Raw genomic sequence first — 14,436 nt, 5'->3', positions numbered from 1 at the left:
TTGTCTTAAAGCCCAGGTCTGTCTGCTCTATTAACTGTGTATTTTTTTTCAGGTATGAAGTCCTCTTTTTGCTGAGTTGGATGCCTTTTCCCCCGTGATGTTAGCTTTCCTCAAATACTTGGCTTTTCTTGGGTGTCATCTCCCCTGGAACTGAGATTCCTGGTTAGCCTGGGTGCCTTGCTTGCAAAGAATAGAATATTCAGCTGTGAATTACACCGCATCTGCCTAAAGTGATAATGAGAAATGGAATGTATGTACTGCTGGACAAGGTGAGTCAACAATTAGCTTTCTGGGGCTTCCCTGGTGGCACAGTGGTTAAGAATGTGCCTGCCAATGCAGGAGACACAAGTTCGAGCCCTGGTACGGGAAGATCCCACGTGCTGCGGAGCAACTAAGTCCGTGCACCACAACTACTGAGCCTGTGCTCTAGAGTCGGTGAGCCACAACTACTGAAGCCCACGAGCCAAAACTACTGAAGCCTGCGCACCTACAGCCTGTGCTCCGCAACAAGAGAAGCCACCGCAATGAGAAGCCCACGCACAGCAACGAAGAGTAGCTCCCTCTCACCGCAAATAGAGAAAGCCCGCGCACAGCAACGAAGACCCAACGCAGCCAAAGATAGATAGATAGATAAATAGATAAATAAATACATTTTATTTTAAAAAATTAGCCTTCCAGATATAGAGGCTTCTGTTGCCTTACGGAACTTTCAGTATCTGGGGCTTTGCCTTAATTCTTTGACCCAGACATCCAGCCCAACTACTCCTGCCCATGGTCAGACACAGTGTGGCTCACTGCCTGCCTGAGATAAACATTCCTGGCTGTCCTTGTTTGTCTCAACTGGTATCACGGTTTCAGGCAGCTGCAATGTTAAACAACTGAAGCTGATGATGTTTGACAAATGCCCTGGGAATAGGGGTTTTCCCATGGAGAGGGTTCCAAGTTGGGTTAAGTAATGACAACACCCTATAAATGAAGACTTTCCAGGGAAGTGTAGTACAGGCCAAACAGTGATGATGCTCTGGTGGTAGAGCTTTCTGAGGAGTTCACAACACAACCTGTCCCCTCTGGTGGCTGCAAGCCTGCTGGTTTTTAAGGCTACCGTGGAGCTGAGGTTAGAGGGATGGGAGCAGGCCAGGTTAAACCACCACAAACCCCACTGCTCTTACCGAAATTGAGTAAATTCTCTTTGATAAACCTTGTTAGCCTTTGGTTAATATCCAGAGTTCTGTAAATGTTGAATTTTATAATCTTGCCAATATTTCTGTTACTTTTATGGAGAAAAGCCTTTACAGAAGTCCTTATGCCACCACTACAGAAGTCCCCCCTCTGGTTATATCATTTCAAAGGCTTCGCTAGGTGTTAACTAATAAGGAGGCATTCGCTGGAAGTAGGATTAAAGTGCTACCCTCGCCTTGGAGGTATTTGGGTTTAAAAAAAAAAAAAAAGACACTTAAAAGATGAAAAAAGTTGTCTTAGGATCCCTAGGAATCATTCCAAAATACTGGGGTGATGAGGGGGCCGCCGGGACCACCCCCCAGACCCCGACCGCCAGCCCAGTGATCTGTTGGCTGCTTCTCCTGGGAGATGCCTTTTCCAGGGGAAGGAAGCTGCCGTATTTTGAGTACTTCCTCTAAGCTACAAGTTTCATTCATTCATTCACTATCCTCACAACGTACCAGCAAAGAAAATTATCTTATTTCCACTTTACAGATGAAGAAACTGAGGCTCACGTGACCAAGGTTAGAACACCCAAGGGTGGCAGAGAGGAGATCCCACTCCAGAGTGAAAGCTATTCTGGGGTCACCTAACCCAAAGTCTTGACCCTCTGGCTGGCCATGGTGCAGGGATGCCGTTTGTGGAGGGGCCCATCATCATGATCTTGGGCAAAAGAGGTTCAAACTCCCTGTTAGCTCTCTCCCTCACCAGCCATGAAGCAGGAACCAGAGCAAAGTAACAGGTATGGCTTGTCCTCCTCCATCCCCCGCCACAAATACTGGCTGACGAGGGGGTCCCCGGGTCACCTCCTCCCTTCACTCAAGAGCCAGAGCCTCCAGGAAGTCCTCACAAGTCAAGGGTGGCAAGGGCAGAGCCCGGTTGTAGCTGTAGGACTATCCCCTTCACATGCTCAGCAACACAGAGTCCAGAGTCCACAGGCCTGAGGGCCCAGACCCTGCCTAGTCCACTGCAAGCCCAAGATGTCTCTGTGGAGAAGAGGAAGGCATGTCCCCACGCCCCTGCAACCTGACCAGTCCCCAGCCCTACTCACTCCCACTGACTGCAACAGAGGGGACATACACATTACAAAATCATTCATAAAAGACAAACTTTATTTTGATATCTCAGAAACTGGCAAGGAAAGAAGCCCAATGGTAACAGCGCACTCTCACATGCTCACTCATCTTCAGATGCACGATCTCACTGGGACCTCACAACCGCCCTGCAAGGAAGGTGGGGCAGGTGGCTGCTGATCGCCTTTACAGAGGACTTGTTAAAGTGACCCAGCTTCTATACAGACTGTCAACATTCTACCAGGCGGACAGCGGCCAAGACGGCAGAGTAGAAAGACCCTGAGCTCATCCCCTCTCACGAGCACACCAAAATCACAATGATATACAGAACAACCATTGATGAAAAAGCCCAGACCTACCAGAAAAGATCTTCTACAACTAAAGACATAAAGAAGGAACCATACTGAGATGGGTAGGAGGGGCAGACTCACCATATAATCAAGTCCCATGCCCTTGGGTGGGCAACCCACAAGCTGGAGAGGAACTGCAAAGGTTCCTCTCACAGGAGTGAGAGCTCTGAGCCTGATGCCAAGATCCCCAGCCTGAGGGTCGGGCACCGAGAAGACAAGCCCCCAGTACATTTGGCTTTGAAGGCCAGCAGGGCTTAATTTCCGGAGTCCCAAAGGATGGGGGGAAACAGGGACCTCGCTCTTAAAGGGCGCATGCAAAATCCCACCCACGCTGGGACCCAGGGCAGAAGCAGTAATGTGATAGGAGCCTGGGCCAGACCTACCTGCTGGTCTCGGAGAGTCTCCTGGAAAGGCGGGGGCAGGGGGGCGGCTGTGGCTCACCCTGGGGACATAGACACCGACAGCAGATATTTTGGGGCACTCATCCTACCGCGTGAACACTGCTGCCGGTGGCTGCCATCTTGGCTCACTAACAGGCCAACACAAGCTTCGGGACACCTTGGACTCCATACCCAACTGTGTCAGGGACCAGTCCTTTCCCTCACCCCACCGGCAATCCGACACCAGCTCCAGGATCCCTGGGCTCTGCAGCCAGACTCCAGGACCCAGCTCTGCCTGCCAGTCGTCTAGCACCAACCCTAGAACCTGGCTTCACCCACCAGTGGGCAGGCAACAACCCCAGAGTCTTCTGGACGCTAACCCTGCCCACCAGTGAGCCAACACTAGCCCCAGGGTCCCCTGGAGTTCCTCAGCCAGCTGCCGCATGACCAAGCCTTGCTAACCAGCAGCCAGCAGCGTGCACACAGGGCAGGGCCAACCAAGCCTGTACCAGACTGCTCACGTAGTCAGCCTACCACAATGGAAGGACCCACACAGCCCTCTTAGGGGGAACCCCTAACATATAGCTTGGGTGATGAGAGGGGAGTAAGTACACTGCTGGGACACACAGGACGTCTCCTACAGGAGGCCACTTCTCCAAGGTCGAGAAATGTAACTAACCTACCACATACATAAAAATACAGATAGCACTTTAGACAAAGTGAGGCACCAGAAGAACACGTCCCAGATGGAGGAACAAAATAAAACCCCAAGAAGAAGAACTAAGTAAAACGGAGAGAGGCAACCTACTGAAGAAAAAGGTCAGAGCGGCGATCGTAAAGACGATCAAAACCCTCGGGAGAAAAATGGATGCGCAGAACAAGCAGTTAGGGGTTTTCAACAAAGAGTTAGAAAATATAAAGAACCAAACAGAGACAAAGCATACAACAACTGAAACGAAAAATACACTAGAAGGAATCAACAGCAGACCAAATGATACAGAGGAACAGGTCAGTGAGTTGGAAGACAGAGTACTGGAAATCACTGCCCCTGAACAGAAAAAAGAAAAAAGAATGAAAAGAAATTAGGATAGTTTAAGAGCCCTCTAGGACAACATCAAATGCACTAATATTCACATTATATGGGCCTCAGAAGCGGAAGAGAGAAAGGGGCTGAAAACATATTTGAAAACACAATAGCTGAAAAATTCCCTAACCTGGGAAAGGAAACAGTCACTCAAGTCTAGGACACACAGGGAGTTCCATACAGGATTAACCCAAAGAGGAACATACCAAGACACACTGTAGTTAAAATGACAAAAATTAAAGACAGGGAATATTAAAAGCAGCAAGGGCAAAGCAACAAATAACATACAGGGAAATCCCATAAGGCTATCAGCTGATATGTCAACGGAAACTCTGCAGGCCAGAAGGAGTGACAGGATATACTTAAAGTAATGAAAGAGAAAAACCAACAACCAAGAGTACTCTACCCAGCAAGGCTCTCGTTCAGACTCAATGGAGACATCAAAAGCTTTACAGACAAGCAAAAGCTAAAGGAGTTCAACACCACCAAACCAGCTTTACAACAAATGTTAAAGGAACTTCTCTAGGTTAAAAAGAAAAGGCCACAGCTAGCAACAAGGAAATTATGAAATGAGGAAGCTCACTGGTAAAGGCAAACATACAGTAAAGGTAGGAAATCATCCACACACAAAGCTAGTAGGGAGGTTAGAAGACAAAAGTAGTAAAATCATCTCTATCCACATAAGCAGCTAAGGGATACACAAAATAATTATATGCAAAATGCAACATCAGAAACAGTCATTGTGAGGGGAAGAGAGTACAAATGCAGGGTTTTTAAAATGCATTTCTTTTTTTTTTTTTAATTGGGGTATAGCTGTTTTACAATGCTTTGTTAGTTTCTACTGTACAGTGAAGTGGAGTTACCTGTGCTATACAGCAGGTTCTCATTAGTTATCTATTTTATACATATTAGTGTATATATGTCAATCCCAATCTCCTAATTCATCCCACCTCCCCTTTCCCCCCCTTGGTGTCCATACGTTTGTTCTCTATGTCTGCTAAAATGTTTCAAATTAAGCAATCAGCAACTTGAAACAACCATATATATACATATATATGTATGTGTGTGTATATATATATATATATATATATGTATGTGTGGACTCATGGTAACCACAAACCAAAAATCATGGTAACCACAAACCAAAAATCTATAACAGATATACACACAAAAAAGAAAAAGGAATCCAAACATAACACTAAAGATAGTCATCAAATATCAAGAGAACAAAACAAGAAGAAAGGAAGAAAAAAGACCTACAAAAACAAACCCAAAACAATTAACAAAATGGCAATAAGAACACATATTGATAATTACCTTAAATGTAAATGGACTAAATTTACAACCAAAAGACAGAGTAGCTGAGGGATACAAAACCAAGACCCATATGTGCTGCCTTACAAGAGACTTATTTCAGATACAGAGACACACACAGACTGAAAAGATACATGCACCCCAATGTTCACAGCAGCCTTATTTACAATTGTCAAGATATGGAAGCAACCTAGGTGTCCATCAACAGACGAATGGATAAAGAAGTTATGGTATACATATACAATGGAATACTACTCGGCCATAAAAAAGAATGGTATTTTGCCATTTGCAGCAAAATGGATGTACTTGGAGGACATAATGCTAAGTGAAATAAGTCAGACAGAGAAAGACAAATACTGTATGATTTCATTTATATTTGGAATCTAAAAAAATACAACAAATTAGTTAATATAACAAAAAAGCAGACTCACAGATATAGAGAACAAACTAGTGGTTACCAGTAGGGAGAAGGAACAGGGAGGGGCAATTTAGGGGTAGAGGATTAAGAGGTACAAACTATTAGGTACAAAATAAGCTACAAGGATATACTATACAACAGGGGGAAGACAACCAATAGTTCTATAATAACTATAAATGGAGTATAACATTTAAAAATTGTGAATCTCTACATTGTACATCTATAACTTATTAATACTGTATAACAACTATACTTCAATTTAAAAAAATAAATAAATAAACAAAATTCCACCCAGATGCTCCCTGCATCTGGTCCAGGCTCCTCAATACCCCGGGGTGGGCAGGGCGTCACCAGACACGCGCAGGTACCTTAACTTCCTTAGCCATAAAACCAGGGATCAGGCTGCCCCCTCTCTACACAAAGGCCCTTCTCATTGGCACATGTGGGTTCCTGGGACTCCAGTGTACCGGGGATTGCTAGGTTCATGGTGGCTGAACCAGGTGACCCGCCAAAAGCCTTGGCAGGCAAAAATGAACGAGGAGCTAGGCAGAGGGGTGAGAACCCCGCTGGCCCATTGCTGAGCCACTTTCTCCAGCCAGACGCCCACCAGGGAGGTAGTTCCGGTGTGGGCAGAAAGGGGCACCTCCTTGGTCCACTGGCCCCCTCCTGCTGAGGAGGGGGAAGAGCCATTGCGGCCCTGACTCTATCTCTCCGCCACACCTGTCGCTAACCAGGCTTTCTGACTCTTCTCCAGGAAGTGGGCAGAGCTGCACCTCGTCCCTTGGCAGGGGCTGGGCTCAGAGCCGAGCACCTACACCAGGGCCCAGAGCAGGAGGGTCCCAAGCCGAGGCCACCGCCTCAATCTCCCAGCGACACACAGGGCATTTGGCCGTGTCCCTGAAGACCCGCCAGGCACAGCAGCTGCAGAAGTGTGTGTGGCCGCAGGGGACAAGGCAGGTGTTGGCAGCCTGGTGGAAGCAGATGGCACACTCCTCTCCTGCTGTGGCTGGGAAAGGGGACAACAGAGGTCAGGGGCGCTTGGGGGCAAGGGGTGGGCAGCCCACTCATGATATAACCACAGAACAGAGAACTCTGCAGTCGGATTCTGAAGAATATTACCTTGTAAGAAAATGCTCACAATGTAATCAAGTGAAAAAGGTTGGGACGAAAACCATAAGGTACAAACATACATATAATAAGATTCCACTTTAGAAAAAAGGAAAACAAAGCACAAATAACTCCCCATATATAAGTCCACAAAATACTGGGAGGAAATCCACCTAACAGGTAATGCAAGGTTTGGGAGGTGTTTTTTTGTTTTTGTTTTACTTCCTTCTTTATCCTTTAATACGTATTTTATTTCTGTTTGGCAAATTACTATGAACGTGGATTGCTTTTTTAAAAGCAGACGGACAAAATAACACCTGTTCATGAATGTGCTCCAGTAACTTGTGAAGTTAGCCAATGTTCTAGAAGGCAGAGCTGTCAAATTGCTTTTAGGTTTCCAGGGGCAGAGCCAAATCTTTCTGGCCTAAAGCCCGTGGGAGACTTGATAGGACTTGGAAAGACTTAACTGAGTTCCCAGGGCTGGGGCCTCCCCCAGCTCCCCTAGTGCTGGAGTCCTGGGGAGTCCCTGGGGCTCGGGGAAGCCACTCACCTTTGAACTCAGGCAGAGCCTCATCACTGAGGACCCACGGCATGGCTGGGGTCGGGGCGCTGACTGTAGAATCTAAGGCAGAAAGGGAAAGTCAGGGCCTGGGGAAAGCAAAGTCAGGGTGTCCTCGTTCCCTCCCACCTCCCCAGCCCCTGCCCCTAAAGCAAAGTGTCCATCCCCTTTCTTTTCTGGGGTGCAATGCTGGAGCTCCAAGCTGGTCACCCAGCCCTGTGTGGCTGCCCCTTTCCCAGTTGAACCCAGCAGAGAATTTGTAGAACTGCAGGTTCCTCCTGCTAATCCGTCCTTCCTTTAGACAGCTCCCCTCTGCCCTACTTCCGCTGCTTGAGCGAAGACCTTCCTCATTATTCACGGTCCCCAACCCAGATGTGCTTCAAAATCCCCCAGGAGGGAAAACAGGTGCTTGGGGCTCCACTCCAGACCTACCAATTCAGGGGCTCCAGAGGTGAGGCTCCAGCAGCTGTGACAAGCAGTGTGAAAAACAAACGCGCGGGGGTGTCTGGAAAGCTGGTGCAGGCCCATGGAACACCAGCCCAGAATGCCAAAATTTCTTTTTATGAGTGTTCCTGTATCTCCTCCCTCTCCTGAAATCCTCTCTCCTTTCAGGTGGTCCTTGTTTCCCCACCCAGTGCCTGAACATCTCACCTTTGCCCCCCAGGCTGCCTTCCTGCTCTCCTCTAACTCTCACACTTATGTTCCCTTTGTTGCCACCCCTGTCTCAGCAAACTCCTACTTAGACTGCAAAGCCTAGCTCCCAAATTTCTTCCTTTGTGAAAGAGATCACCCCTCTAACAGATGTTTGGGGTGCTGAGTACGTCTTCTCATTCTTCAGAGATGAGGCTGCCCTCCCTATGACTAGGTCTTGTCCCCAGTGCCCATCTTCATACCCTGACTTGAGCTGATGGAAAAACTGGCTGCATATGAATGAAACAACAGTTCTCCCCGCGGCTCTGGATGCCCGTGAAGTACCGCCCGAGCCTCCACCTCCTCCCGCCAAGGGGAGGAGCCTGGGTCCCCACCCGTGGCCTCACCCAGCAGTTCGATGGCCTTCGTAGTCCCGTACACGTCCATCACGGCCCAGAGCGGGGCGCCCATGAGCACGTCCTTACGCAGCAGGAGCCGGGGGCCCGCGTTTACCTGGGCGAAGAGCCGGCCAAGGCGGTTCACCCAGAAGCGCACCACGTCCCCGGTGAGCCCGCAGCCATCGGGCAGCATGGCCGCCCACGTCGGGCTCTGCTGCTCCAGGTCCGGGCACACGAAGGGGGGCAGGCCGGACGCGGTCACCCGCTCGGGGTCCAGGCGCGTGAAGCCCACGCGGAGGCCGCCAACCCAGCCGCACTCGTGACACAGCACGCGCAGCTCCACGCGCTCTCCGGGCCTCACCGGCCGCTGGCTGAACACGATGCCGTCACGGAATGTGGCGCGCCTGCGCGCGGTGCTCCGCTGCGCGTCCAGACGCACCTGCGCGCCCACGGCCTCGGCGTGGAAACGGAGCGCCTCTCGGGGCATCTCGCCGTCTGCGGGGGCGGGAGGTGTCAGTGCGGGGCGGGGCGGGCCGGACCCACGGGCTGCAAAGGCCATCACAGCACCCCCCACTCCCAGGGGAGGGGGCGTTTCCACCAGCCCTCGCTCTCCGGTGCCACTGTCCCCGCTCTTCCCCCACCCCCTCTCCCCACCCCCACCCCCCCACCTCTCCCCACCCCCACCCCCCCACCTCTCCCCACCCCGACATTAGAACCAGTGAGGAGCCCGCTTTGCCTATCAGGGATCTTAGTTCCCTCGTGAATCTCCCCAAGCCTCAGTTCCCCTCCCGTAGGGAATGTTGTAAAAATTAAAGGAACCGCAGTTCCTTTAATGGCAGCACCGGCTCTGGATACCTGGTAACGGCTCTTATTGCCGTTAACTAGAAAGAGCAGGTTTTAGAACGGTAGACAGAATATGACCCTGGTTTTGACACATACATTTATACGTTTACTATATACATGTATATCTCATCTGTTTCTAGAAACAGCCTGAAAGGAACTGGACTGACATGCTGTGTGTGTGGTCGTCTCTGGTGCTGTGTTTTCCTCTCTGCTTGTGTGACTTTCTGATTTTCCCACAGAGAACCCGCGTGACTTGTGAAGCCCATGGACCCCAAAGAGGGTGACTTTCTTGTCCTGGGAGAGAAGGTGCCTGGCAACTCCCAATCCGGTGAGGGGGCAAAGCCTGCAGAGAGGGAGTCCCAGGTCAGCCCCTCAGAATCGTGGGCTGGGCCCAGCCAAGTCCTGGGTAGGCTTTGAAATCACGGGATTTCCTGACCTGACTCCACTTGGCAGCCGGGAAGGTTAAGTTCCTTGCTGGGCAGCTCTTTCTCTCAGCCCCAGAGGCCTGGAGGAAGCTGGCAGAGCTTTCTGCCCCCAGAACGGCTCTTATCTCCATAGGCCTTATCTCTCTCTCCCCATCCCCTCCTCCTCCCCTCCTGGCCCTGCTCTTTCTGGGTTGGAAGAGGGAAATAGAAAATTAAAAGAGGTGAATTCAGTCAAAACTTGAGCCAGGCAGTGGTTAAGAATCCGCCTGCCAATGCAGGGGACACAGGTTCGAGCCCTGGTCCGGGAAGATCCCACATGCCGCGGAGCAACTAAGCCCGTGTGCCACAACTACTGAGCCTGCACTCTAGAGCCCGCGAGCCACAACTACTGAGGCCACATACCACAATTACTGAAGCCTGTGCGCCTAGAGCCCGTGCTCCGCAACAAGAGAAGCCACTGCAATGAGAAGCCCGCGCACCACAACAAAGAGTAGCCCCCGCTCACTGCAACTAGAGAAAACCTGCGCACAGCAACGAAGACCCGATGCAGCCAAAAAAAAAAAAAAAACACTTGAGCCAGACCCCAGCCCTCCTCTCTGACACCCACATGCCTGCAAGTTTCCAGCCCAGCACAAGGAGGGGAGGCTCCTGGTCAGGCACAAGGGACAGCCTTAAGGTCACAGTGAATCCATCCCTGACCTCCAAAGGCCAAAGACAAGCCTGGCACGGTTCCCTCACCCAACGTGTGAGGGACAAGCGCTCACCCTGGCTCGGGGGGCCTCTGAACCCACCCTACTATCCAAGCTCACCCCTCCCTCAGCCTCACCCACGCCCCTGCCCACGCCACCACCCCTTCCTGGAATGCCCTGGTCTCTCCCTCCCTTCCCAAAGGGTTGGCCCAGCCAGAGTTGAGGGTCCTGACATCAGGTGGATCTGTCCTTGCATCCACTCAAGTTGCTGGGGCAGCCAGGAGACCCTGTGGAGGGCAGTGAGGACCGACACCCGGATTCTAGCCGCGGCTCTGCTGCGGACCTAGGCAGGTCACTGCCCCTCTGGGTTTGGTCCCTTATCCACAGTGGGAATGATGTGCCTGACAGCCCAGGCCTGGAGTCTCCAGGCACTTGTCTGGGGATCCTGAACGTGAGGACTTCAGTGCCCACCTGGACAGGCGTCGGGCTGGGAGCGGGGGGCAGGTGGGGCTCCTGATGTAATCAGCCGTAACCCACCCTGGAGGGTGGGGGCCACCCCCCTCACTTGGCTGGGTCACCGCCCAACCCTGAGGTCGGGACTGGAGGGGAGCCCTGGAGTGGGCTCGGTGTGGGTGGTGAGCCTAAGCCTAAGCCTCTCCACACACCACCGCATCCAGCCCTGCCACCACGCGGCAAGGCCTGACAGCGGTGAGCAGCAAGGGCAGAGCTGGGCTTCGAACAGGGATCACCTCAGCCTCACCCAGTGCAGCCCCTGCAGGGAAAGGGGCCCACCCTCGGGTCGGGGCGACGGGAGACCCATCAGGCCCCGCTCGTGGCCCGAGACGGTACCCAGTGGAGATGACCCTGTCCTGGCCGACAGCTGACTCCCCTCCCTCGGCAAGGGGTCAGTGGATGGAGTCCCCCCCAATCCCCCGCACAGCTGCCGTGGACAGGGGCTGACGCAGGCAGGATTGGCTCTGGGGACAGTGGGATGGGGCATGGGGGGAAGCAGAGGAGCCAGGGAAATCGGCCTGTGGGAGCTATGTCCTCATGTCACCAAGTAGAGGAGGGAGGCTGAGAGGACACAAGTGCTGCACAGGACACCAGGGGCCAGTGGACTGTGCTCCCTTCTCCCAGCTGCACAGGCCGAGGTTGAGTGGCACTGACAGCCACCCTTGTCCTGCCGGCCGGGCAGAGAGCCTGCAAGACTGCATCCGCCTGCGCGGCCCCTTCCTCTGCTTTGCATGGGGCTCTGCGCCTGAGTTTGGAGTTGGCTCTGGGTGGCGTCTCCTTCCACTGGGCAGGCTGGCAGGGCTCCTCCCATTCTTTGACCCAGGCTACCCAGTCCCCCCCGCCCCGCTCCTGGGCCGGGGAGAGGCAGAGGTGGGTACAGGCCAAGTGTGGCTCTCCAAGTGGGCCTGTCCCCAGCCGGCTGGGCAGGGGGTTCTGAGCTCCTCATGCCCGTAGGTGGCTGTTCTTATCAGCCGCATTTTCAGGCAGCATCCTGAGGCTCCAGAAGCTGCGTGGCCCATGGAGGACCCTCCCCAGTCACGCCGCCTGACTCCTTCACTCCCCCACCGTGCACCGGGCTTGGCAACGAGGACTCCCTGGGCTGCTGGGGCGCAGGGAGCACAGTCATGGCCTTCTGGATGTCCCACCCGCTGGACAGGTGGATTCCAACCCGAGAATCTTCGCAGCAAGGCTCTTGGAATCTAAGTGACCTGGGGTCAGGCCCCCATGCAGTGAGGACCTCCCTGGGTCTTCATTGTCATCACCGCCCCTCCAGCCATCCAGCCTCTCCTGGCACCGGGCACCCACTAAGTGCCTTCCAGTCTCCCCACCACCCCACAGAGAAGCACTCTAAGGAAACGGAGCATGGGGAGGTGTTGGTGCAGCCAGAAGTGAGGGATCCCGGGCCACACCCCTGCGCTGCCCCCTTCGTGGCACCATCATCGCCTGGAATCCAAACAGTTGCCACTGCAGCAGCAGCATCGGTGTCTCCTGCCGCCTGGGAGGGAGCGGAGCCCAGGCTCTGGAAGCAGGAACGCGCGGGCTGGCTCTCTGCTGGTAAAAGACCCGGTTCTCCATCTCCTGCCCCGCACACTAAGGGAACGCTGTGGCCTCAGGTGAGGCTGGCAGAGAACCACGGTGCCTGGTGACCTTGTGGTTCCTGCTTCTGGCAGCTCTGTAACTGGCAAGGCGTGTTGCTTGGCCCCCCAGCCTGCGGGTGAGGAAACTGAGGTCCCAGGGAGAAGTGACTCACCCAAGGTCCCACAGGTCCATGGGGCAGAGCTGGGACCCCTGGTCTTCCACCAGGCCCCCTACACTCTACCCTGTTCCCACCCCAGCCACTCTTCACTCTGCACAACAGGATCTGAAGGCAAATGGGTCATGTGGGTCGTCGCATCACTGCAGGGATTCTGGACCCGAGTCACTCAGCCTCTCTTGGATTCTTGCAAGGAAAGGAAGTTCGCTACCTCGCTGCCTCCTAATAGCTCACTACCTAGGTCAGCCCAGCCTGTATCAGAAACTCCTCCTGAGCGATATTTACACTGATTCTACCTCTGCCTCCCGAGACTCCTTCCCCAGCAATAACACAGAGCACCCCCTCTGCTTCCTGCACTCCTGGTCCAGGGACCAAGCGCGGGGCTCCCACTTACCAGCCTGGCAGCAGATCTGAGCCCCCATCAGCCTGGGGTCCTCGGACACTGGTGCCTGGGTCTGAAGAAGGTCGGTGGACAGGTTTCCGAAGGATTCAGCAGGTCCCCTTGTCATGGGCCGGGATCATATTACACTGTTGATGATTAATTAGAGATTGCAGTCACAGGTTGCCATGTCCAGGGAGTTTCCTGATGACTTCCTCTGGCTTGCAACAGGCCCGCTGCAGCTGGCTGGCCTGGAGGAAGCGGACACTGAGGAGGTGGCCTGGGTAGGATTTGGGTAGATTTCTCTCTTACTTTTGGCCAGTTGCCCTCAACCCGGCTGTGCATTATAATTGCCTGAGTCACGTTAATAAGTACCTGTCCCCAGACCTGCCCCCAGAGACCTTGATCCCAGTGGCCTGGGGTGGGACCCAGCACCGGCATGTCTAAAAAGCACCCCAGGGACTTCCCTGGTGGTCCAGTGGTTAAGACTCCGTGCTCCCACTGCAGGAGACACGGGTTCGATCCCTGGTCAGGGAACTAAGATCCCAGAAGCCGTGCAGCGTGGCCAAAAAGTAAAAACTAAAATAAAATAAAAAACAAACTAATAAGAATAAAAGCACCACAGATGATTCTGATGTACAGCCGGGGTAGCAATGATTCACTGCTACTGACCCCAGCATACAGGAGGCGCTTAATCAGTGTTGGTGAAGTGGACTGAATTGAATTAGCTGCATTCCAGGACCTGTGAAGTTGCCCCAGGCCTGGGTCTCCGGCCAAGAGGAGAGGGCCCAGCAAAACGGAAAGGGAGAGGTGTCTATCGCTCCTCAGCTTTGCTGGAGCTGGAATTCCACTTCCCAGAATCCCCCACAAAACGCAGAGAGTCCCGCAGGAGGTCACGCCCAAGGCCTTGCTCCCAGGGTGTTAGAGGTGGAAAAGAGGTCAGAGATCTTCTGCCCCTTCCGTGAGAGAAACTGAGGCTGGTGACAGGAAAGTGGCTTTTGCTCTAACAGACTGCAATGTGCACGTGAACCTAGCGCGGGGATCTTATTCAGATGAAGATTGATTCAGAAGCTCTGGGGCACCTGTGGGATTCTGCTTCTCAAACAAGGTGGTTCTGCAGACCCCACTTTAGGTGACAAGCCCTAGGTTAGTTTGGAGGCATGCGGGTACCCTGGCCCTCGACCTCCAGGCTAAGGCCCTCCCAAGACCCTCAGTAGAGCCCCCTCAGTAGTGTTTGTTAAATGAAGTCCAAGTATTAACTTGCTAATCCTCATGGCAACTTCTTGAAAAGGTTCTATTTATG

At 52.8% G+C, this 14,436-nt stretch overlaps 1 protein-coding gene across 9 annotated transcripts in view; it reads right to left on the bottom strand.

Annotated features, from left to right (window-relative positions):
• The window catches only part of NEURL3 (neuralized E3 ubiquitin protein ligase 3), a 106,515-nt gene extending 92,911 nt beyond the window's left edge, over window positions 1–13,604 (bottom strand). For 3 of the 9 annotated variants that reach the window (XR_012325593.1, XR_012325592.1, XM_073791094.1), the window contains exons 1-3: window positions 13,149–13,335; window positions 8,541–9,026; window positions 7,495–7,566 (exon numbers count right to left, since the gene is read on the bottom strand). Coding sequence is in view for 7 of the 9 variants with exons in the window: in XM_073791094.1 (XP_073647195.1) it covers window positions 7,495–7,566; window positions 8,541–9,026; window positions 13,149–13,263 (673 nt within the window). In the remaining 2 variants the exon portion in view is untranslated. Of the gene's footprint in view, window positions 1–2,309; window positions 6,844–7,494; window positions 7,567–8,540; window positions 9,027–13,148 lie in introns of those variants that run through there. The other 6 variants (XM_019931114.3, XM_073791093.1, XM_073791096.1 and 3 more) reach the window with 6 other exon arrangements.
• Window positions 13,605–14,436: the final 832 nt, after the last annotated feature.

This window comes from Tursiops truncatus, chromosome 14, assembly GCF_011762595.2.
Source record: "Tursiops truncatus isolate mTurTru1 chromosome 14, mTurTru1.mat.Y, whole genome shotgun sequence".
NCBI lineage: Eukaryota > Metazoa > Chordata > Mammalia > Artiodactyla > Delphinidae > Tursiops > Tursiops truncatus.
Note: the sequence above shows the minus strand (reverse complement) of the source record. Positions and strands in the feature narration are given on the sequence as shown.